The 24,168-nt window shown below is 47.5% G+C and overlaps 1 protein-coding gene across 2 annotated transcripts in view; it reads left to right on the top strand.

The window, feature by feature from the left end:
- The window catches only part of rap1gds1 (RAP1, GTP-GDP dissociation stimulator 1), a 74,465-nt gene extending 57,400 nt beyond the window's left edge, over window positions 1-17,065 (top strand). For both annotated transcript variants that reach the window (XM_079258077.1, XM_079258076.1), the window contains one exon: window positions 16,930-17,065. In XM_079258077.1, the coding sequence (XP_079114203.1) occupies window positions 16,930-17,057 (128 nt within the window). In that variant the 3' untranslated portion in view covers window positions 17,058-17,065. The remainder of the gene's footprint in view (window positions 1-16,929) is intronic.
- Window positions 17,066-24,168: the final 7,103 nt, after the last annotated feature.

The following is a 24,168-nucleotide window of genomic DNA, read 5'->3' as shown; positions in this document are numbered from 1 at the left end:
TGACGATAGAAGGTGATGACGATAGAAACCGATGGCGATAGAAACCGATGACGATAGAAGGTGATGGCAATAGAAACCGATGGCGATAGAAACCGATGACGATAGAAGGTGATGGCGATAGAAACCGATGGCGATAGAAACCGATGGCCATAGAAACCGATGACGATAGAAGGTGATGACGATAGAAACCGATGGCGATAGAAACCGATGACGATAGAAGGTAATGACCATAGAAACCGATGGCGATAGAAACCGATGACGATAGAAGGTGATGACGATAGAAGGTGATGACAATAGAAACCGATGACGATAGAAGGTGATGGCGATAGAAACCAATGACGATGGAAACCGATGACGATAGAAGGTGATGGCGATGGAAACCGATGACGATAGAAGGTGATGGCGATAGAAACCGATGGCGATAGAAACCGATGACGATAGAAGGTAATGACCATAGAAACCGATGGCGATAGAAACCGATGACGATAGAAGGTGATGGCGATAGAAACCGATGGCGATAGAAACCGATGGCCATAGAAACCGATGACGATAGAAGGTGATGGCGATCGAAACCGATGGCGATAGAAACCGATGACGATAGAAGGTAATGACCATAGAAACCGATGGCGATAGAAACCGATGACGATAGAAGGTGATGGCAATAGAAACCGATGGCGATAGAAACCGATGACGATAGAAGGTGATGGCGATAGAAACCGATGACGATAGAAGGTGATGGCGATAGAAGCCGATGACGATAGAAGGTGATGGCGATAGAAACCGATGACGATAGAAGTTGATGGCGATAGAAACCGATGACGATAGAAGGTGATGGCGATAGGAACCGATGACGATAGAAGGTGATGGCGATAGAAACCGATGACGATAGAAGGTGATGGCGATAGAAACCGATGACGATAGAAGGTGATGGCGATAGAAACCGATGGCGATAGAAACCGATGGCAATAGAAACCGATGACGATAGAAGGTGATGGCGATAGAAACCGATGGCGATAGAAGGTGATGACGATAGAAGGTAATAACCATAGAAACCGATGGCGATAGAAACCGATGGCGATAGAAACCGATGACGACAGAAACCGATGACGATAGAAGGTGATGGCAATAGAAACCGATGTCGATAGAAACCGATGACGATAGAAGGTGATGGCGATAGAAACCGATGACGATAGAAGGTGATGGCGATAGAAACCGATGGCAATAGAAACCGATGACGATAGAAGGTGATGGCGATAGAAACCGATGACGATAGAAGGTGATGGCGATAGAAGCCGATGACGATAGAAGGTGATGGCGATAGAAACCGATGACGATAGAAGTTGATGGCGATAGAAACCCATGACGATAGAAACCGATGACGATAGAAGGTGATGGCGATAGAAACCGATGACGATAGAAGGTGATGGCGATAGAAACCGATGACGATAGAAGGTGGTGGCGATAGAAACCAATGATGATAGAAGGTGATGGCGATAGAAACCGATGACGATAGAAACCGATGACGATAGATGGTGATGGCAATAGAAACCGATGACGATAGAAGGTGATGGCGATAGAAACCAATGATGATAGAAGGTGATAGCGATAGAAACCGATGGCGATAGAAACCGATGGCGATAGAAACCGATGGCCATAGAAACCGATGACGATAGAAGGTGATGGCGATAGAAACCGATGGCGATAGAAACCGATGACGATAGAAGGTAATGACCATAGAAACCGATGGCGATAGAAACCGATGACAATAGAAGGTGATGGCAATAGAAACCGATGGCGATAGAAACCGATGACGATAGAAGGTGATGGCGATAGAAACCGATGACGATAGAAGGTGATGGCGATAGAAGCCGATGACGATAGAAGGTGATGGCGATAGAAACCGATGACGATAGAAGTTGATGGCGATAGAAACCGATGACGATAGAAGGTGATGGCGATAGGAACCGATGACGATAGAAGGTTATGGCGATAGAAACCGATGACGATAGAAACCGATGACGATAGAAGGTGATGGCGATAGAAACCGATGACGATAGAAGTTGATGGCGATAGAAACCCATGACGATAGAAACCGATGACGATAGAAGGTGATGGCGATAGAAACCGATGACGATAGAAGGTGATGGCGATAGAAACCGATGACGATAGAAGGTGGTGGCGATAGAAACCAATGATGATAGAAGGTGATGGCGATAGAAACCGATGACGATAGAAACCGATGACGATAGATGGTGATGGCAATAGAAACCGATAACGATAGAAGGTGATGGCGATAGAAACCAATGATGATAGAAGGTGATAGCGATAGAAACCGATGACGATAGAAACCGATGACGATAGAAGGTGGTGGCGATAGAAACCGATGACGATAGAAGGTGATAGCGATAGAAGGTGATGGTGATAGAAACCGATGGCGATAGAAACCGATGACGATAGAAACCGATGGCGATAGAAACCGATGACAATAGAAACCGATGGCGATAGAAACCGATGACGATAGAAACCGATGGCGATAGAAACCGGTGGCGATAGAAACCGGTGGCGATAGAAACCGATGACGATAGAAACCGATGACAATAGAAACCGATGACGATAGAAACCGATGGCGATAGAAACCGATGGCGATAAGAGGTGATGGCGATAGAAACTGATGACGATACAAACCGATGGCGATAGAAACCGATGGCGATAATAGGTGACGACGATAGAAACCGATGATGATAGAAACCGATGACTATAGAAGGTGACGACGATAGAAACCGATGGCGATAGAAGGTGATGATGATAGAAACCGATGGCGATAGAAGGTGACGACGATAGAAACCGATGGCGATAGAAGGTGATCATGATAGAAACCGATGGCGATAGAAACCGATGACGATAGAAGGTGATGGCAATAGAAACCGATGGCGATTGAAACCGATGACGATAGAAGGTGATGGCGATAGAAACCGATGGCGATAATAGGTGACGACGATAGAAACCGATGATGATAGAAACCAATGACGATAGAAGGTAATGACCATAGAAACCGATGGCGATAGAAACCGATGACGATAGAAGGTGATGGCAATAGAAACCGATGGCGATAGAAACCGATGACGATAGAAGGTGATGGCGATAGAAACCGATGGCGATAGAAACCGATGACGATAGAAGGTGATGACGATAGAAACCGATGGCGATAGAAACCGATGACGATAGAAGGTGATGGCAATAGAAACCGATGGCGATAGAAACCGATGACGATAGAAGGTGATGGCGATAGAAACCGATGACGATAGAAACCGATGGCCATAGAAACCGATGACGATAGAAGGTGATGACGATAGAAACCGATGGCGATAGAAACCGATGACGATAGAAGGTAATGACCATAGAAACCGATGGCGATAGAAACCGATGACGATAGAAGGTGATGACGATAGAAGGTGATGACAATAGAAACCGATGACGATAGAAGGTGATGGCGATAGAAACCAATGACGATGGAAACCGATGACGATAGAAGGTGATGGCGATGGAAACCGATGACGATAGAAGGTGATGGCGATAGAAACCGATGGCGATAGAAACCGATGACGATAGAAGGTAATGACCATAGAAACCGATGGCGATAGAAACCGATGACGATAGAAGGTGATGGCGATAGAAACCGATGGCGATAGAAACCGATGGCCATAGAAACCGATGACGATAGAAGGTGATGGCGATCGAAACCGATGGCGATAGAAACCGATGACGATAGAAGGTAATGACCATAGAAACCGATGGCGATAGAAACCGATGACGATAGAAGGTGATGGCAATAGAAACCGATGGCGATAGAAACCGATGACGATAGAAGGTGATGGCGATAGAAACCGATGACGATAGAAGGTGATGGCGATAGAAGCCGATGACGATAGAAGGTGATGGCGATAGAAACCGATGACGATAGAAGTTGATGGCGATAGAAACCGATGACGATAGAAGGTGATGGCGATAGGAACCGATGACGATAGAAGGTGATGGCGATAGAAACCGATGACGATAGAAGGTGATGGCGATAGAAACCGATGACGATAGAAGGTGATGGCGATAGAAACCGATGGCGATAGAAACCGATGGCAATAGAAACCGATGACGATAGAAGGTGATGGCGATAGAAACCGATGGCGATAGAAGGTGATGACGATAGAAGGTAATAACCATAGAAACCGATGGCGATAGAAACCGATGGCGATAGAAACCGATGACGACAGAAACCGATGACGATAGAAGGTGATGGCAATAGAAACCGATGTCGATAGAAACCGATGGCGATAGAAACCGATGACGACAGAAACCGATGACGATAGAAGGTGATGGCAATAGAAACCGATGTCGATAGAAACCGATGACGATAGAAGGTGATGGCGATAGAAACCGATGACGATAGAAGGTGATGGCGATAGAAACCGATGGCAATAGAAACCGATGACGATAGAAGGTGATGGCGATAGAAACCGATGACGATAGAAGGTGATGGCGATAGAAGCCGATGACGATAGAAGGTGATGGCGATAGAAACCGATGACGATAGAAGTTGATGGCGATAGAAACCCATGACGATAGAAACCGATGACGATAGAAGGTGATGGCGATAGAAACCGATGACGATAGAAGGTGATGGCGATAGAAACCGATGACGATAGAAGGTGGTGGCGATAGAAACCAATGATGATAGAAGGTGATGGCGATAGAAACCGATGACGATAGAAACCGATGACGATAGATGGTGATGGCAATAGAAACCGATGACGATAGAAGGTGATGGCGATAGAAACCAATGATGATAGAAGGTGATAGCGATAGAAACCGATGGCGATAGAAACCGATGGCGATAGAAACCGATGGCCATAGAAACCGATGACGATAGAAGGTGATGGCGATAGAAACCGATGGCGATAGAAACCGATGACGATAGAAGGTAATGACCATAGAAACCGATGGCGATAGAAACCGATGACAATAGAAGGTGATGGCAATAGAAACCGATGGCGATAGAAACCGATGACGATAGAAGGTGATGGCGATAGAAACCGATGACGATAGAAGGTGATGGCGATAGAAGCCGATGACGATAGAAGGTGATGGCGATAGAAACCGATGACGATAGAAGGTGATGGCGATAGAAACCGATGACGATAGAAGTTGATGGCGATAGAAACCGATGACGATAGAAGGTGATGGCGATAGGAACCGATGACGATAGAAGGTGATGGCGATAGAAACCGATGACGATAGAAGGTGATGGCGATAGAAACCGATGACGATAGAAGGTGATGGCGATAGAAACCGATGACGATAGAAGGTGATGGCGATAGAAGCCGATGACGATAGAAGGTGATGGCGATAGAAACCGATGACGATAGAAGTTGATGGCGATAGAAACCGATGACGATAGAAGGTGATGGCGATAGGAACCGATGACGATAGAAGGTGATGGCGATAGAAACCGATGACGATAGAAGGTGATGGCGATAGAAACCGATGACGATAGAAGGTGATGGCGATAGAAACCGATGGCGATAGAAACCGATGGCAATAGAAACCGATGACGATAGAAGGTGATGGCGATAGAAACCGATGGCGATAGAAGGTGATGACGATAGAAGGTAATAACCATAGAAACCGATGGCGATAGAAACCGATGGCGATAGAAACCGATGACGACAGAAACCGATGACGATAGAAGGTGATGGCAATAGAAACCGATGTCGATAGAAACCGATGGCGATAGAAACCGATGACGACAGAAACCGATGACGATAGAAGGTGATGGCAATAGAAACCGATGTCGATAGAAACCGATGACGATAGAAGGTGATGGCGATAGAAACCGATGACGATAGAAGGTGATGGCGATAGAAACCGATGGCAATAGAAACCGATGACGATAGAAGGTGATGGCGATAGAAACCGATGACGATAGAAGGTGATGGCGATAGAAGCCGATGACGATAGAAGGTGATGGCGATAGAAACCGATGACGATAGAAGTTGATGGCGATAGAAACCCATGACGATAGAAACCGATGACGATAGAAGGTGATGGCGATAGAAACCGATGACGATAGAAGGTGATGGCGATAGAAACCGATGACGATAGAAGGTGGTGGCGATAGAAACCAATGATGATAGAAGGTGATGGCGATAGAAACCGATGACGATAGAAACCGATGACGATAGATGGTGATGGCAATAGAAACCGATGACGATAGAAGGTGATGGCGATAGAAACCAATGATGATAGAAGGTGATAGCGATAGAAACCGATGGCGATAGAAACCGATGGCGATAGAAACCGATGGCCATAGAAACCGATGACGATAGAAGGTGATGGCGATAGAAACCGATGGCGATAGAAACCGATGACGATAGAAGGTAATGACCATAGAAACCGATGGCGATAGAAACCGATGACAATAGAAGGTGATGGCAATAGAAACCGATGGCGATAGAAACCGATGACGATAGAAGGTGATGGCGATAGAAACCGATGACGATAGAAGGTGATGGCGATAGAAGCCGATGACGATAGAAGGTGATGGCGATAGAAACCGATGACGATAGAAGTTGATGGCGATAGAAACCGATGACGATAGAAGGTGATGGCGATAGGAACCGATGACGATAGAAGGTTATGGCGATAGAAACCGATGACGATAGAAACCGATGACGATAGAAGGTGATGGCGATAGAAACCGATGACGATAGAAGTTGATGGCGATAGAAACCCATGACGATAGAAACCGATGACGATAGAAGGTGATGGCGATAGAAACCGATGACGATAGAAGGTGATGGCGATAGAAACCGATGACGATAGAAGGTGGTGGCGATAGAAACCAATGATGATAGAAGGTGATGGCGATAGAAACCGATGACGATAGAAACCGATGACGATAGATGGTGATGGCAATAGAAACCGATAACGATAGAAGGTGATGGCGATAGAAACCAATGATGATAGAAGGTGATAGCGATAGAAACCGATGACGATAGAAACCGATGACGATAGAAGGTGGTGGCGATAGAAACCGATGACGATAGAAGGTGATAGCGATAGAAGGTGATGGTGATAGAAACCGATGGCGATAGAAACCGATGACGATAGAAACCGATGGCGATAGAAACCGATGACAATAGAAACCGATGGCGATAGAAACCGATGACGATAGAAACCGATGGCGATAGAAACCGGTGGCGATAGAAACCGGTGGCGATAGAAACCGATGACGATAGAAACCGATGACGATAGAAACCGATGACAATAGAAACCGATGACGATAGAAACCGATGGCGATAGAAACCGATGGCGATAAGAGGTGATGGCGATAGAAACTGATGACGATACAAACCGATGGCGATAGAAACCGATGGCGATAATAGGTGACGACGATAGAAACCGATGATGATAGAAGGTGATCATGATAGAAACCGATGGCGATAGAAACCGATGGCGATAGAAGGTGATGATGATAGAAACCGATGGCGATAGAAGGTGACGACGATAGAAACCGATGGCGATAGAAGGTGATCATGATAGAAACCGATGGCGATAGAAACCGATGACGATAGAAGGTGATGGCAATAGAAACCGATGGCGATTGAAACCGATGACGATAGAAGGTGATGGCGATAGAAACCGATGGCGATAATAGGTGACGACGATAGAAACCGATGATGATAGAAACCAATGACGATAGAAGGTAATGACCATAGAAACCGATGGCGATAGAAACCGATGACGATAGAAGGTGATGGCAATAGAAACCGATGGCGATAGAAACCGATGACGATAGAAGGTGATGGCGATAGAAACCGATGGCGATAGAAACCGATGACGATAGAAGGTGATGACGATAGAAACCGATGGCGATAGAAACCGATGACGATAGAAGGTGATGGCAATAGAAACCGATGGCGATAGAAACCGATGACGATAGAAGGTGATGGCGATAGAAACCGATGGCGATAGAAACCGATGGCCATAGAAACCGATGACGATAGAAGGTGATGACGATAGAAACCGATGGCGATAGAAACCGATGACGATAGAAGGTAATGACCATAGAAACCGATGGCGATAGAAACCGATGACGATAGAAGGTGATGACGATAGAAGGTGATGACAATAGAAACCGATGACGATAGAAGGTGATGGCGATAGAAACCAATGACGATGGAAACCGATGACGATAGAAGGTGATGGCGATGGAAACCGATGACGATAGAAGGTGATGGCGATAGAAACCGATGGCGATAGAAACCGATGACGATAGAAGGTAATGACCATAGAAACCGATGGCGATAGAAACCGATGACGATAGAAGGTGATGGCGATAGAAACCGATGGCGATAGAAACCGATGGCCATAGAAACCGATGACGATAGAAGGTGATGGCGATCGAAACCGATGGCGATAGAAACCGATGACGATAGAAGGTAATGACCATAGAAACCGATGGCGATAGAAACCGATGACGATAGAAGGTGATGGCAATAGAAACCGATGGCGATAGAAACCGATGACGATAGAAGGTGATGGCGATAGAAACCGATGACGATAGAAGGTGATGGCGATAGAAGCCGATGACGATAGAAGGTGATGGCGATAGAAACCGATGACGATAGAAGTTGATGGCGATAGAAACCGATGACGATAGAAGGTGATGGCGATAGGAACCGATGACGATAGAAGGTGATGGCGATAGAAACCGATGACGATAGAAGGTGATGGCGATAGAAACCGATGACGATAGAAGGTGATGGCGATAGAAACCGATGGCGATAGAAACCGATGGCAATAGAAACCGATGACGATAGAAGGTGATGGCGATAGAAACCGATGGCGATAGAAGGTGATGACGATAGAAGGTAATAACCATAGAAACCGATGGCGATAGAAACCGATGGCGATAGAAACCGATGACGACAGAAACCGATGACGATAGAAGGTGATGGCAATAGAAACCGATGTCGATAGAAACCGATGACGATAGAAGGTGATGGCGATAGAAACCGATGACGATAGAAGGTGATGGCGATAGAAACCGATGGCAATAGAAACCGATGACGATAGAAGGTGATGGCGATAGAAACCGATGACGATAGAAGGTGATGGCGATAGAAGCCGATGACGATAGAAGGTGATGGCGATAGAAACCGATGACGATAGAAGTTGATGGCGATAGAAACCCATGACGATAGAAACCGATGACGATAGAAGGTGATGGCGATAGAAACCGATGACGATAGAAGGTGATGGCGATAGAAACCGATGACGATAGAAGGTGGTGGCGATAGAAACCAATGATGATAGAAGGTGATGGCGATAGAAACCGATGACGATAGAAACCGATGACGATAGATGGTGATGGCAATAGAAACCGATGACGATAGAAGGTGATGGCGATAGAAACCAATGATGATAGAAGGTGATAGCGATAGAAACCGATGGCGATAGAAACCGATGGCGATAGAAACCGATGGCCATAGAAACCGATGACGATAGAAGGTGATGGCGATAGAAACCGATGGCGATAGAAACCGATGACGATAGAAGGTAATGACCATAGAAACCGATGGCGATAGAAACCGATGACAATAGAAGGTGATGGCAATAGAAACCGATGGCGATAGAAACCGATGACGATAGAAGGTGATGGCGATAGAAACCGATGACGATAGAAGGTGATGGCGATAGAAGCCGATGACGATAGAAGGTGATGGCGATAGAAACCGATGACGATAGAAGTTGATGGCGATAGAAACCGATGACGATAGAAGGTGATGGCGATAGGAACCGATGACGATAGAAGGTGATGGCGATAGAAACCGATGACGATAGAAGGTGATGGCGATAGAAACCGATGACGATAGAAGGTGATGGCGATAGAAACCGATGGCGATAGAAACCGATGGCAATAGAAACCGATGACGATAGAAGGTGATGGCGATAGAAACCGATGACGATAGAAGGTAATAACCATAGAAACCGATGGCGATAGAAACCGATGACGACAGAAACCGATGACGATAGAAGGTGATGGCAATAGAAACCGATGTCGATAGAAACCGATGACGATAGAAGGTGATGGCGATTGAAACCGATGACGATAGAAGGTGATGGCGATAGAAACCGATGGCGATAGAAACCGATGACGATAGAAGGTGATGGCGATAGAAACCGATGACGATAGAAGCCGATGACGATAGAAGGTGATGGCGATAGAAACCGATGACGATAGAAGTTGATGGCGATAGAAACCCATGACGATAGAAACCGATGACGATAGAAGGTGATGGCGATAGAAACCGATGACGATAGAAGGTGATGGCGATAGAAACCCATGACGATAGAAGGTGGTGGCGATAGAAACCAATGATGATAGAAGGTGATGGCGATAGAAACCGATGACGATAGAAACCGATGACGATAGATGGTGATGGCAATAGAAACCGATGACGATAGAAGGTGATGGCGATAGAAACCAATGATGATAGAAGGTGATAGCGATAGAAACCGATGACGATAGAAACCGATGACGATAGAAGGTGGTGGCGATAGAAACCGATGACGATAGAAGGTGATAGCGATAGAAACCCATGACAATAGAAGGTGATGGCGATAGAAACCGATGACGATAGAAACCGATGACGATAGAAGGTGATGACGATAGAAGGTGATGGTGATAGAAACCGATGGCGATAGAAACCGATGGCATTAGAAACCGATGACGATAGAAACCGATGGCGATAGATACCGATGACGATAGAAACCGATGGCGATAGAAACCGGTGGCGATAGAAACCGGTGGCGATAGAAACCGATGACGATAGAAACCGATGGCGATAGAAACCGGTGGCGATAGAAACCGATGACAATAGAAACCGATGACGATAGAAACCGATGGCGATAAGAGGTGATGGCGATAGAAACTGATGACGATACAAACCGATGGCGATAGAAACCGATGGCGATAATAGGTGACGACGATAGAAACCGATGATGATAGAAACCGATGACGATAGAAGGTGATGGCGATAGAAACCGATGGCGATTATAGGTGACGACGATAGAAACCGATGATGATAGAAACCGATGACGATAGAAGGTGACGACGATAGAAACCGATGGCGATAGAAGGTGATGATGATAGAAACCGATGACGATAGAAACCGATGACGATAGAAGGTGATGGCGATAGAAGGTGATGACGATAGAAGGTGATGACGATAGAAGGTGGTGGTGATAGAAACCAATGATGATAGAAGGTGATGGCGATAGAAACCGATGACGATAGATGGTGATGGCGATAGAAACCGATGACGATAGAAGGTGATGGCGATAGAAACCAATGACGATAGAAGGTGATAGCGATAGAAACCGATGACGATAGAAACCGATGACGATAGAAGGTGATGGCGATAGAAACCGATGACGATAGAAGGTGATGGCGATAGAAACCGATGACGATAGAAGGTGATGGCGATAGAAACCGATGACGATAGAAGGTGATGACGATAGAAGGTGATGGCGATAGAAGGTGATGGCGATAGAAGGTGATGGCGATAGAAGGTGATGGCGATAGAAGGTGATTGCGATAGAAGGTGATGACGATAGAAGGTGATGACGATAGAAGGTGATGACGATAGAAACCGATGACGATAGAAGGTGATGACGATAGAAGGTGATGACGATAGAAGGTGATGACGATAGAAGGTGATGGCGATAGAAGGTGATGGCAATAGAAGGTGATGACGATAGAAACCGATGACGATAGAAGGTGATGACTATAGAAACCGATGACGATAGAAGGTGATGGCGATAGAAGGTGATGACGATAGAAGGTGATGGCGATAGAAGGTGATGGCGATAGAAGGTGATGGCGATAGAAGGTGATGGCGATAGAAGGTGATGGCGATAGAAGGTGATGGCGATAGAAGGTGATGGCGATAGAAGGTGATGACGATAGAAGGTGATGACGATAGAAGGTGATGGCGATAGAAGGTGATGGCGATAGAAGGTGATGACGATAGAAGGTGATGACGATAGAAGGTGATGGCGATAGAAGGTGATGGCGATAGAAGGTGATGGCGATAGAAGGTGATGACGATAGAAACCGATGACGATAGAAACCGATGACGATAGAAGGTGATGGCGATAGAAGGTGATGACGATAGAAGGTGATGGCGATAGAAGGTGATGGCGATAGAAGGTGATGACGATAGAAACCGATGGCGATAGAAGGTGATGGCAATAGAAACCGATGGCGATAGAAACCGATGACGATAGAAGGTGATGGCGATAGAAACCGATGGCGATAATAGGTGACGACGATATAAACCGATGATGATAGAAACCAATGACGATAGAAGGTGACGACGATAGAAACCGATGACGATAGAAGGTAATGACCATAGAAACCGATGGCGATAGAAACCGATGACGATAGAAGGTGATGGCAATAGAAACCGATGGCGATAGAAACCGATGACGATAGAAGGTGATGGCGATAGAAACCGATGGCGATAGAAACCGATGGCCATAGAAACCGATGACGATAGAAGGTGATGGCGATAGAAACCGATGGCGATAGAAACCGATGACGATAGAAGGTAATGACCATAGAAACCGATGGCGATAGAAACCGATGACGATAGAAGGTGATGGCAATAGAAACCGATGGCGATAGAAACCGATGACGATAGAAGGTGATGGCGATAGAAACCGATGACGATAGAAGGTGATGGCGATAGAAGCCGATGACGATAGAAGGTGATGGCGATAGAAACCGATGACGATAGAAGTTGATGGCGATAGAAACCGATGACGATAGAAGGTGATGGCGATAGGAACCGATGACGATAGAAGGTGATGGCGATAGAAACCGATGACGATAGAAGGTGATGGCGATAGAAACCGATGACGATAGAAGGTGATGGCGATAGAAACCGATGGCGATAGAAACCGATGGCAATAGAAACCGATGACGATAGAAGGTGATGGCGATAGAAACCGATGACGATAGAAGGTAATAACCATAGAAACCGATGGCGATAGAAACCGATGACGACAGAAACCGATGACGATAGAAGGTGATGGCAATAGAAACCGATGTCGATAGAAACCGATGAAGATAGAAGGTGATGGCGATAGAAACCGATGACGATAGAAGGTGATGGCGATAGAAACCGATGGCGATAGAAACCGATGGCAATAGAAACCGATGACGATAGAAGGTGATGGCGATAGAAACCGATGACGATAGAAGGTGATGGCGATAGAAGCCGATGACGATAGAAGGTGATGGCGATAGAAACCGATGACGATAGAAGTTGATGGCGATAGAAACCCATGACGATAGAAACCGATGACGATAGAAGGTGATGGCGATCGAAACCGATGACGATAGAAGGTGATGGCGATAGAAACCCATGACGATAGAAGGTGGTGGCGATAGAAACCAATGATGATAGAAGGTGATGGCGATAGAAACCGATGACGATAGAAACCGATGACGATAGATGGTGATGGCAATAGAAACCGATGACGATAGAAGGTGATGGCGATAGAAACCAATGATGATAGAAGGTGATAGCGATAGAAACCGATGACGATAGAAACCGATGACGATAGAAGGTGGTGGCGATAGAAACCGATGACGATAGAAGGTGATAGCGATAGAAACCCATGACAATAGAAGGTGATGGCGATAGAAACCGATGACGATAGAAACCGATGACGATAGAAGGTGATGACGATAGAAGGTGATGGTGATAGAAACCGATGGCGATAGAAACCGATGGCATTAGAAACCGATGACGATAGAAACCGATGGCGATAGATACCGATGACGATAGAAACCGATGGCGATAGAAACCGGTGGCGATAGAAACCGGTGGCGATAGAAACCGATGACGATAGAAACCGATGGCGATAGAAACCGGTGGCGATAGAAACCGATGACAATAGAAACCGATGACGATAGAAACCGATGGCGATAAGAGGTGATGGCGATAGAAACTGATGACGATACAAACCGATGGCGATAGAAACCGATGGCGATAATAGGTGACGACGATAGAAACCGATGATGATAGAAACCGATGACGATAGAAGGTGATGGCGATAGAAACCGATGGCGATAATAGGTGACGACGATAGAAACCGATGATGATAGAAACCGATGACGATAGAAGGTGACGACGATAGAAACCGATGGCGATAGAAGGTGATGATGATAGAAACCGATGACGATAGAAACCGATGACGATAGAAGGTGATGGCGATAGAAGGTGATGACGATAGAAGGTGATGACGATAGAAGGTGGTGGCGATAGAAACCAATGATGATAGAAGGTGATGGCGATAGAAACCGATGACGATAGATGGTGATGGCGATAGAAACCGATGACGATAGAAGGTGATGGCGATAGAAACCAATGACGATAGAAGGTGATAGCGATAGAAACCGATGACGATAGAAACCGATGACGATAGAAGGTGATGGCGATAGAAACCGATGACGATAGAAGGTGATGGCGATAGAAACCGATGACGATAGAAGGTGATGGCGATAGAAACCGATGACGATAGAAGGTGATGACGATAGAAGGTGATGGCGATAGAAGGTGATGGCGATAGAAGGTGATGGCGATAGAAGGTGATTGCGATAGAAGGTGATGACGATAGAAGGTGATGACGATAGAAGGTGATGACGATAGAAGGTGATGACGATAGAAACCGATGACGATAGAAGGTGATGACGATAGAAGGTGATGACGATAGAAGGTGATGACGATAGAAGGTGATGGCGATAGAAGGTGATGGCAATAGAAGGTGATGACGATAGAAACCGATGACGATAGAAGGTGATGACTATAGAAACCGATGACGATAGAAGGTGATGCCGATAGAAGGTGATGACGATAGAAGGTGATGGCGATAGAAGGTGATGGCGATAGAAGGTGATGGCGATAGAAGGTGATGGCGATAGAAGGTGATGGCGATAGAAGGTGATGACGATAGAAGGTGATGACGATAGAAGGTGATGACGATAGAAGGTGATGGCGATAGAAGGTGATGGCGATAGAAGGTGATGGCGATAGAAGGTGATGACGATAGAAGGTGATGACGATAGAAGGTGATGGCGATAGAAGGTGATGGCGATAGAAGGTGATGGCGATAGAAGGTGATGACGATAGAAACCGATGACGATAGAAGGTGATGACGATAGAAGGTGATGGCGATAGAAGGTGATGACGATAGAAGGTGATGGCGATAGAAGGTGATGGCGATAGAAGGTGATGACGATAGAAACCGATGGCGATAGAAGGTGATGACGATAGAAGGTGATGGCGATAGAAGGTGATGACGATAGAAGGTGATGGCGATAGAAGGTGATGGCGATAGAAGGTGATGGCGATAGAAGGTGATGGCGATAGAAGGTGATGACGATAGAAACCGATGACGATAGAAGGTGATGGCGATAGAAGGTGATGACGATAGAAGGTGATGACGATAGAAGGTGATGGCGATAGAAGGTGATGACGATAGAAACCGATGGCGATAGAAGGTGATGACGATAGAAGGTGATGACGATAGAAGGTGATGGCGATAGAAGGTGATGGCGATAGAAGGTGATGACGATAGAAACCGATGACGATAGAAGGTGATGACGATAGAAGGTGATGGCGATAGAAGGTGATGGTGATAGAAGGTGATGGTGATAGAAGGTGATGACGATAGAAGGTGATGGCGATAGAAGGTGATGGCGATAGAAGGTGATGGCGATAGAAGGTGATGACGATAGAAGGTGATGGCGATAGAAGGTGATGACGATAGAAACCGATGACGATAGAAGGTGATGACGATAGAAGGTGATGGCGATAGAAGGTGATGACGATAGAAGGTGATGACGATAGAAGGTGATGGCGATAGAAGGTGATGACGATAGAAGGTGATGGCGATAGAAGGTGATGGCGATAGAAGGTGATGGCGATAGAAGGTGATGACGATAGAAGGTGATGACGATAGAAGGTGATGGCGATAGAAGGTGATGACGATAGAAGGTGATGACGATAGAAGGTGATGGCGATAGAAGGTGATGGCGATAGAAGGTGATGGCGATAGAAGGTGATGGCGATAGAAGGTGATGGCGATAGAAGGTGATGGCGATAGAAGGTGATGACGATAGAAACCGATGACGATAGAAGGTGATGACGATAGAAACCGATGACGATAGAAGGTGATGACGATAGAAGGTGATGGCGATAGAAGGTGATGACGATAGAAGGTGATGGCGATAGAAGGTGATGGCGATAGAAGGTGATGACGATAGAAGGTGATGACGATAGAAGGTGATGACGATAGAAGGTGATGGCGATAGAAGGTGATGGCGATAGAAGGTGATGACGATAGAAGGTGATGACGATAGAAGGTGATGACGATAGAAACCGATGACGATAGAAACCGATGACGATAGAAGGTGATGGCGATAGAAGGTGATGGCGATAGAAGGTGATGGCGATAGAAGGTGATGACGATAGAAGGTGATGACGATAGAAGGTGATGGCGATAGAAGGTGATGGCGATAGAAGGTGATGAAGATAGAAGGTGATGACGATAGAAGCGACTTGGAGACTTGCCATCTTCTTCCTCAGTTGTTTTTTCTGTTTCTTCTAAACAATGAGCCAGTGTGGAGGTGTTTGGTCCTTAAACGCTTCATCGCAGCCGTCAGCATGGTGGTGGAGGGTTTATGGTCTGGGACCATGAACACCATCTGTGTGGAACTGGATGGAGTTCAGAACTGAACAATGCCTTCCTGGTCCAGATGTGTTTACGGTGAGACCTGACCCTTTGCTTTTCCTCCTGCAGAGCCGCTTCACAAGGAGGTGCAGAGCCTGGCGTTCATCGATGTGGTGGCCAAGCTGAGGGCTCACGAAAACAAGACGGTATCGCACCAGGCGTCGCTGACGGAGCAGCGGCTAACCGCCCAGAGCTAACCACCCCCCCAGCCGCAGTCCTGCCTGACTGACACCTCATCACCGCTCCCCCCTTTTTCCCCTTCGTAATGTGCCAAGGTACCATGTTGCGTTTACTGCCCAATCAGACATCAAGCCGCTCTCACCACCTCTCGCCTGCTGGGCTTCGACTGATGTGCGATACTCTCCCTCTTCTGTCCCTCCATTCAAAATTAGATTATTTGCCTCTGAAGCGTTTCAGACTCCCTGTTAAAAGCCATAAACATGAGATTTGGCAGGCAGGCCGGAGTTCGGCCCACTAAAGCGATTTGCAACCGTGAAGCTCCATCAGTCCAAACCTGGTCCACCTCTGTTTCTGCATGTTTCTTCTGCCTGGTTCCCCGAGAGCCCAGGCGCCATAAACCACCCGAGGCAATAGAGACGACCATAGCTGTGACGCCGCCGCCGGGTAACCCGCCGGTGATAAAGTGCACAACAAAATGATTAAAAAAAGTTCTTGATTTTTGTTTATATTTTTTATGAGACACCCATGATGTTCCGAGTCGTGTCCATGTAGCTGAAGTGAAAACTGCATGTTTCTGTCCTGGTGAAGCTGTGACCACCTGCAGTCCTCCTTTTTCTTTCCGAAGACTTTTTAACTTTTTAATCCTGCACATGTCCAGACAAAATACCCCCACCCAGGAAGTGTACAGTGAAAGAAGCTCTGCCTCCATAAAGTCAAATTTTATTTCAAGAATAAAAGCCTGTTAGGCCGAGAATATACCTGCTTTTAATTACAAAACTTCAATTTATAACAATGCTTTTCACCTTCGTTTTAAGTGTTGCAGCCTTTGCAGTCGCAGGCTTCGCAGACGCAGGTCTCCCCGACATCGCAGGCTTCGGCGTCGCAGGCCTCGACTTTGCAGGCTGCATTATGACCAGCAGGGGGCCACGAGGGACAGTTTGATAAGATTTATGGTCACAAGGTCAGCAGCCGTAAAAGAGACAGAAGGTTTAGAAGAAAAGCTTGTTGACCAGTCAGTGGGACGTGTTCGTTTGGGGTTTTCTGGCCGTCTAACCCAGGTGGTACCCGGTAGATTGGGAAGCACTTTTTCACACTCAGAAGTCGATGCTGCACCTTCTCCTCTGACAGTCACCAGTAGAGGGCAGTTCAGGGACCAGTTTGACCAGCTTTAAGACTGGTAGAAATGACCATGTTCAAACTTAACCACATCTTTACGATGTATTGTCAGCCGAGACTCACTCACCATGGACAACCGTAATGGTCCAGGAAGCGTACCTACCTTGTACACTAGCCGTGTTTCCAAAATAAAAGCGATGATTCTAAGATGTTGACAGTCTAGCTGTGATTTTCGCATTGAGCGTTGTTGAGCGCATGAGCTGAAATCCTTTCAGAATTCCACGTTGAGGAGGATAGGGATACAAAACATTTTGGGTTTTGGAGCCGATACTTTGGTTGCAGAAGAAGGCCCAGAAGCCGAGGAAATAACCTGGTCACGTGACTCCCTTACATCACGTCCGGTGACGTGTAAATACGAAAAGTCTTTCTGTTACACATTTGCAAAATACTTGTATATGACACATCTGAAAAACCACATGATGAGAACAGAAAACCTTTTAAGTCATATTTGAGAGGTTTTTCTGAACGTTTGTGTTTGCAGGTTTTATTGCGATGTTACTTTAGCAGAGTTTTAAAAGCAATGGAAACACAGCTAGTGGTAGCTGACCCTCCAAGGGGTCCCTAGAAAAGCACTGGGTGTCCTGGAGGTTGTGACCATTCAGAGGACCGGGGGACGAGTTGAGCGAGAGAAGACGGAATAGGACAAGGCAGCATGGTGAGAATTGTGCTAATAGAAGCATAAAATGTGGTTTTGGTTTGGGTGGGGTCCCGGACTTTGTAATATTTTTGGAAAGGAGGTCTTCAAGGAAGAAAGACTGGGAGCCACTGAACTGTGATCTACCATCTATCTGTAGTTTTTTCTGCTGTAATCTCTTAATGAACCAAAACAAACCTCTATTGTCTGTGGTCTGTTGTCTCCGATGCGCCACCTGGTGGACAGTTCTGGTAAGAACCGTCGTAAACGAGCCGGGATGAAAACCGGACCCACAGATCCGGTCGTCTACACTAACACGCCGCCAGAAAGCAGCTTTATTCTCGGTTTGGAGGCAGATTCAGATAGCTGAGTCCAGGTCCAAGACCTGGTTAAGGAACATGGTAAAACGGGCAGTGTGCCTTTCCAAAACCTGAATATCGCGTCAGACACGTATATGAAATCACGAGGAGACGCACAGCGTAGCCTGAGCTCTCAGACCCTGATCCTGGACCAGCGTGGTCCACATGGTGGCCTCTCAACAGATTTTACTGTTTGAATGTTCAGAGGAAAGACTTATCAGGCCCGTTAGACGACGTTTGTCAGTCGGATCACGTCAGAAAATCCGCCAGAAAATCACCCGTCTGCTTGCAGGTTCCTGCGTAAACATCCCAGGATCTCTAAATGTGGACACGTTTGTGTAAAACATGAGCGGGGGATGTCTTCTTCAGATGGCTGGTCTGTCCTACAGTGTCCGGTGGCGTCCCGCTGCGTCCGGTGGCGTTCCATGGCGTCCCGCTGCGTCCGGTGGCGTTCCATGGCGTCCCGCTGCGTCCGGTGGCGTTCCATGGCGTCCCGCTGCGTCCGGTGGCGTTCCATGGCGTCCCGCTGCGTCCGGTGGCGTTCCATGGCGTCCCGCTGCGTCCGGTGGCGTTCCATGGCGTCCCGCTGCGTCCGGTGGCGTTCCATGGCGTCCCGCTGCGTCCGGTGGCGTTCCATGGCGTCCCGCTGCGTCCGGTGGCGTTCCATGGCGTCCCGCTGCGTCCGGTGGCGTTCCATGGCGTCCCGCTGCGTCCGGTGGCGTCCCGCGGCGTCCCGCGGTCCACATGTGGCGGTGTTTTCAGGACGGATGCTTATTTATCAGACTTGTGATCTACTTGCGGCCGGTGGAGATGTTTTGACAGTTATAACGTAAATCCTATAAACATAAATGTTGTAAATGTCACGACTTGTACATTCGGAGGACTCAGCAGATTAATAAAAGATAAAAGCTGTGATGTTTGGTGTCTCTTCTTTCTTCTGGGGGGGTCTTCTGTCCCATCTCCTGCGTGGTACTGGTGTCTGTGGGGATCCAGAACCACAGTCCTGCAGGTTTTACGTGTTTGCCTGCTCCATCTGATTTACATGAAGTTCTGCACAGTGAAGGAGTCGTTCACCAAAATGTGATTTTTCAGCTGTAAACAACAGTTTTACTTTGCTGTGATAAAAAGCACTGATGCTGATGTTAAAATGTAGATAATTTTATTTTAAATATCTGGATTTGTGGGTAAAAACGGCCCTGAGATGGACTGGTCGCCATCCTCCCGCCTGATGGTTGCTGGGATAGAGTCAAAACCCTGCAGGGGAAAACGGGTCTTCTTCATGATGGTTCTCTACGTCTCCACAGCCCCGCCCCCCAGCAGGAAAAAAGGCGTGTCCTCACCAGACATGGAATCCACGCCCACCATCTGTATGTACGGATGTGAACATTTAGTACGTAGATACACGAGTTTTGGGGAAAATCAGCTGATCAGCACCTGGAGACAGACAACGCTAGCCCTACATGCTAACGGCCCAGACTCATCCGGGCCAGGACCGACTCGTTTGGGCCGATCCGGGTCAGAACCGACTCGTTTGGGCCGATCCGAGTCAGAACCGACTCGTTTGGGCCGATCCGAGTCAGAACCGACTCGTTTGGGCCGATCCGGGTCAGAACTGGTTCAGGCCAGCAGTTGAGTGGAGTTACACGGAAACGGGGTGAATTTACGCTCCAAAGTGATTCAGGTGTTTTGGAGCGGAAATATCTAAAAGCTGCGGTTCTGGAAAAGCCCAGATTGAGGCCGGTTCCCCTTCAAATTCTGGGTTTTTATTTTTTCTGCTTTTTTTTTTTTTTAAATAAAGGTCAAATGAATAAATAGCAAAAGAAGAGTCATGTTGACGAGATCGGAGCAGACGTTTCCTGTCCGGAGGCTGGAAAACTGTCACAACCTTCAGAAACAAGGATAACTTATTTTTTATGGATTTGGATCACCGCTGTGACACGACGTCCAAAACGTCGCTTGGAGACGTCACGGCAGGATTCAAAAGATCCAACAAGAACATTAATTTGCAGGAGAATCTGCACCAATGTGTTCTCTTTGCTCGAAAGCAATGTGGTATCGACGATACTGGGCTTTTATGTACTTGGTATCGGATCGATCCTGGATCTTATCGGGGAACTTCATCACATTACAAGACAAAGTGCTTCAGATAAAACATTAAAACCAGCAACAAAAAGCAAAAGTCACAATAAAATATATTAAAAGTTAATCTCCACCAAAGGCTGCTTCTTTAGTCTGGACTCTGGACTACATCTAGACTGGTCTCTTGACTGGACTCGACTAGTCTCTAGTCTGGACTACAGTCTGGACTCCGGTCTACACTGGATTCTGGTCTGGAGCCTAGACTGGTCTCAGGTGTAGGCTGGACCCGAGGTTGATCCAAAGACCCAGGTCTTTGGACTGCGAATGTAAGAACTCCAGCAGGTTTTTATTCTCTGAAGTTATGGCGGGTGTATTCGGTGAACTAATGGTGCATCATCCTGCTGGAAGTTTCCATCAGAAAATGCTCCACTGTGCTCAGAAAGGGATGGACATGGTCAGCAGCAGGACTCAGGTAGGCTGTGGAGGTTAAACCAGGTCCTGGTGGGACTAAGGGGCCAAAGTGGGACCAGAAAATTTCTCCATTTTTTCTTGTCCAGTTCTGGAGCGTCTAGATAGATGGATGATGATGACCTCTGCAGCATCGCGTGGACATCGGGGACAGTACCGCTGGATTGGCAGACTGGGGTGGTGGTCCCCCTTTTTAAGAAGGGGGACCGGAGGGTGTGTTCCAGTTACAGGGGAATCACACTCCTCAGCCTCCCTGGTAAGGTCTATTCAGGGGTCCTGGAGAGGAGGGTCCACCGGATAGTCGAATCTTGGATTGAGGAGGAGCAGTGTGGTTTTCGTCCTGGTCGTGGAACAGTGGACCAGCTCTATACCCTCTTTGGGGTCCTGGAGGGGGCATGGGAGTTTGCCCAACCAGTCTACATGTGCTTTGTGGACCTGGAGAAGGCATTCGACCGTGTCCCCCGGGGGCTCCTGTGGGGGGTACTCCGGGAGTATGGGGTACCGGACCCCCTTGTACGAGCTGTCCGGTCCCTGTATGACAGGTGTCAGAGCTTGGTCCGCATTGCCGGTAGTAAGTCGGATTAGTTTCCGGTGAGGGTTGGACTCCACCAAGGCTGCCCTTTATCACCGATTCTGTTCATAACTTATATGGACAGACTTTCTAGGTGCAGCCGAGGTGTTGAGGGGATCCGACTTGGTGGCCTCAGGATTGGGTCCCTGCTTTTTGCGGATGACGTGGTCCTGTTGGCTTCATCTGGTCGTGATCTCCAGCTCTCACTTGAGCGATTCGCGGCCGAGTGTGAAGCGGCTGGGATGAGAATCAGCACCTCCAAATCTGAGACCATGGTCCTCAGCCGGAATAGGGTGGATTGTCCTCTCCGGGTCGGGAGTCAGGTCCTGCCTCAAGTGGAGGAGTTTAAATATCTCGGGGTCTTGTTCACGAGTGAGGGAAGGATGGAGCGCGAGATCGACAGACGGATCGGTGCGGCGTCTGCAGTAATGTGGACTCTGCGCCGGTCTGTCGTGGTGAAGAAGGAGCTGAGCCAGAAGGTGAAGCTCTCGATTTCGATGGATGGATGGACTGACAGCATTTATTCCCACCGTACATTAGTACAACAAATTTTCCTTCAGTGACACTAAGAACACATGAAAATAAACATCTTGTCAGAGGACGTTGTGCTGTCAGCGAGGTGTTTGTTGAGATTTTAGTTCAGAATAGAGACAACTTGTATTAGTTGTTGTCCGTATGGGCCTGTAGCAGCTCTCCGAGCGGGGTCTGTGATGATGTTCCTGGTCCTGCTGGAACAGCGTGAGGTGCAGATGTTGGCCACCGTGCAGCTGGATGCCACGCTGTAACAGCGGAGGTCAGCAGGCTCTCGGTGGTGGAGGGCAGCTGTGATTCGTTGGTTCTTCATGAGGATCCTCAGTAAGAGTAGCTGCTGCTGGACCAGCACTGTAGTGCTTATAGACCTGGTCTGGACCCTCTCCACACATTCACCATGGATGTACGGGGGGCAGGAGCAGCACTGACTGGTATTAATGTGCTATAAACCGTTTTTTTAAAGCAACTTGGTAATGATGGGGGTGAGTCCCACGGAGCAGCAGGCGATCAGACTGGGTGTAGAAGCCTTTTTCGGAACTGGGATGATGGCAGATTTCAGGCAGGGCTGCTGTGGAGCGACTGGATGCTGTGAAGGAGACTCTGCCAACGCCACATCTGCATCCCCAGCCGTCATCCTACAGCGTCTGTATGCTGAGATGTCCTGTACTTCCTCCCACGCCTGGCAGGGTTGTTGCCAGTAAGATGGTCATCCTGCTCTGATGCCTCTCTTCAGGTTGGCAGGAGCAGCTGTCGCCTGACCAGAAGGTCGAGTCATGGCCGGCTTGTCGTCCAGGATTTCTGATGGGCAGTAAGCGGATTAACTTTCTACAGTAACATTCCCGATGCAGAACTTTATGTAGGCCAGTACCGTCTCTGTGATTGTTGTCAGATCCTCATGGTGAAAGGCATCCCACCATTGTTCAAAGCAGTCCTGTAACGGAGGGATATCATCCTCTGGCCAGGCGGTGATGGTCTTTGTGAGCTTTGATTGCTGACTAAGGGGTGAGAAGCAGAGACAGGTGGTCTGACAGGCCCAGATGAGGGAGGGGTACAGCTCTGTATGTAGGAGGACACATGGCTACAGAGTATTTTCTCCTCTAGTTGGGCATTGAACATGCTGAGAGCCTTTTGGCAGAACATTTTAGGTGTTTAGCAGCTGGTGGTATGTAGGCAGAAGTGACGACAGTAACCGCTAGCTCTCTCCGTAGAGAAAAAGGGTCTTTCATAAACTCCAGGTCTGGGGAGCAGTGGTTGTGCTGCAGCAACCATCATGCACATGGATGCATCTGTCTTTCAGCGCTCCTGTCCCA

The sequence above is a fragment of the Telmatherina bonti genome (assembly GCF_933228915.1).
Source record: "Telmatherina bonti genome assembly, chromosome: 18".
NCBI lineage: Eukaryota > Metazoa > Chordata > Actinopteri > Atheriniformes > Telmatherinidae > Telmatherina > Telmatherina bonti.
The sequence above is the reverse complement of the archived record's forward strand: the minus strand, read 5'-3'. Positions and strand labels throughout refer to the sequence as shown.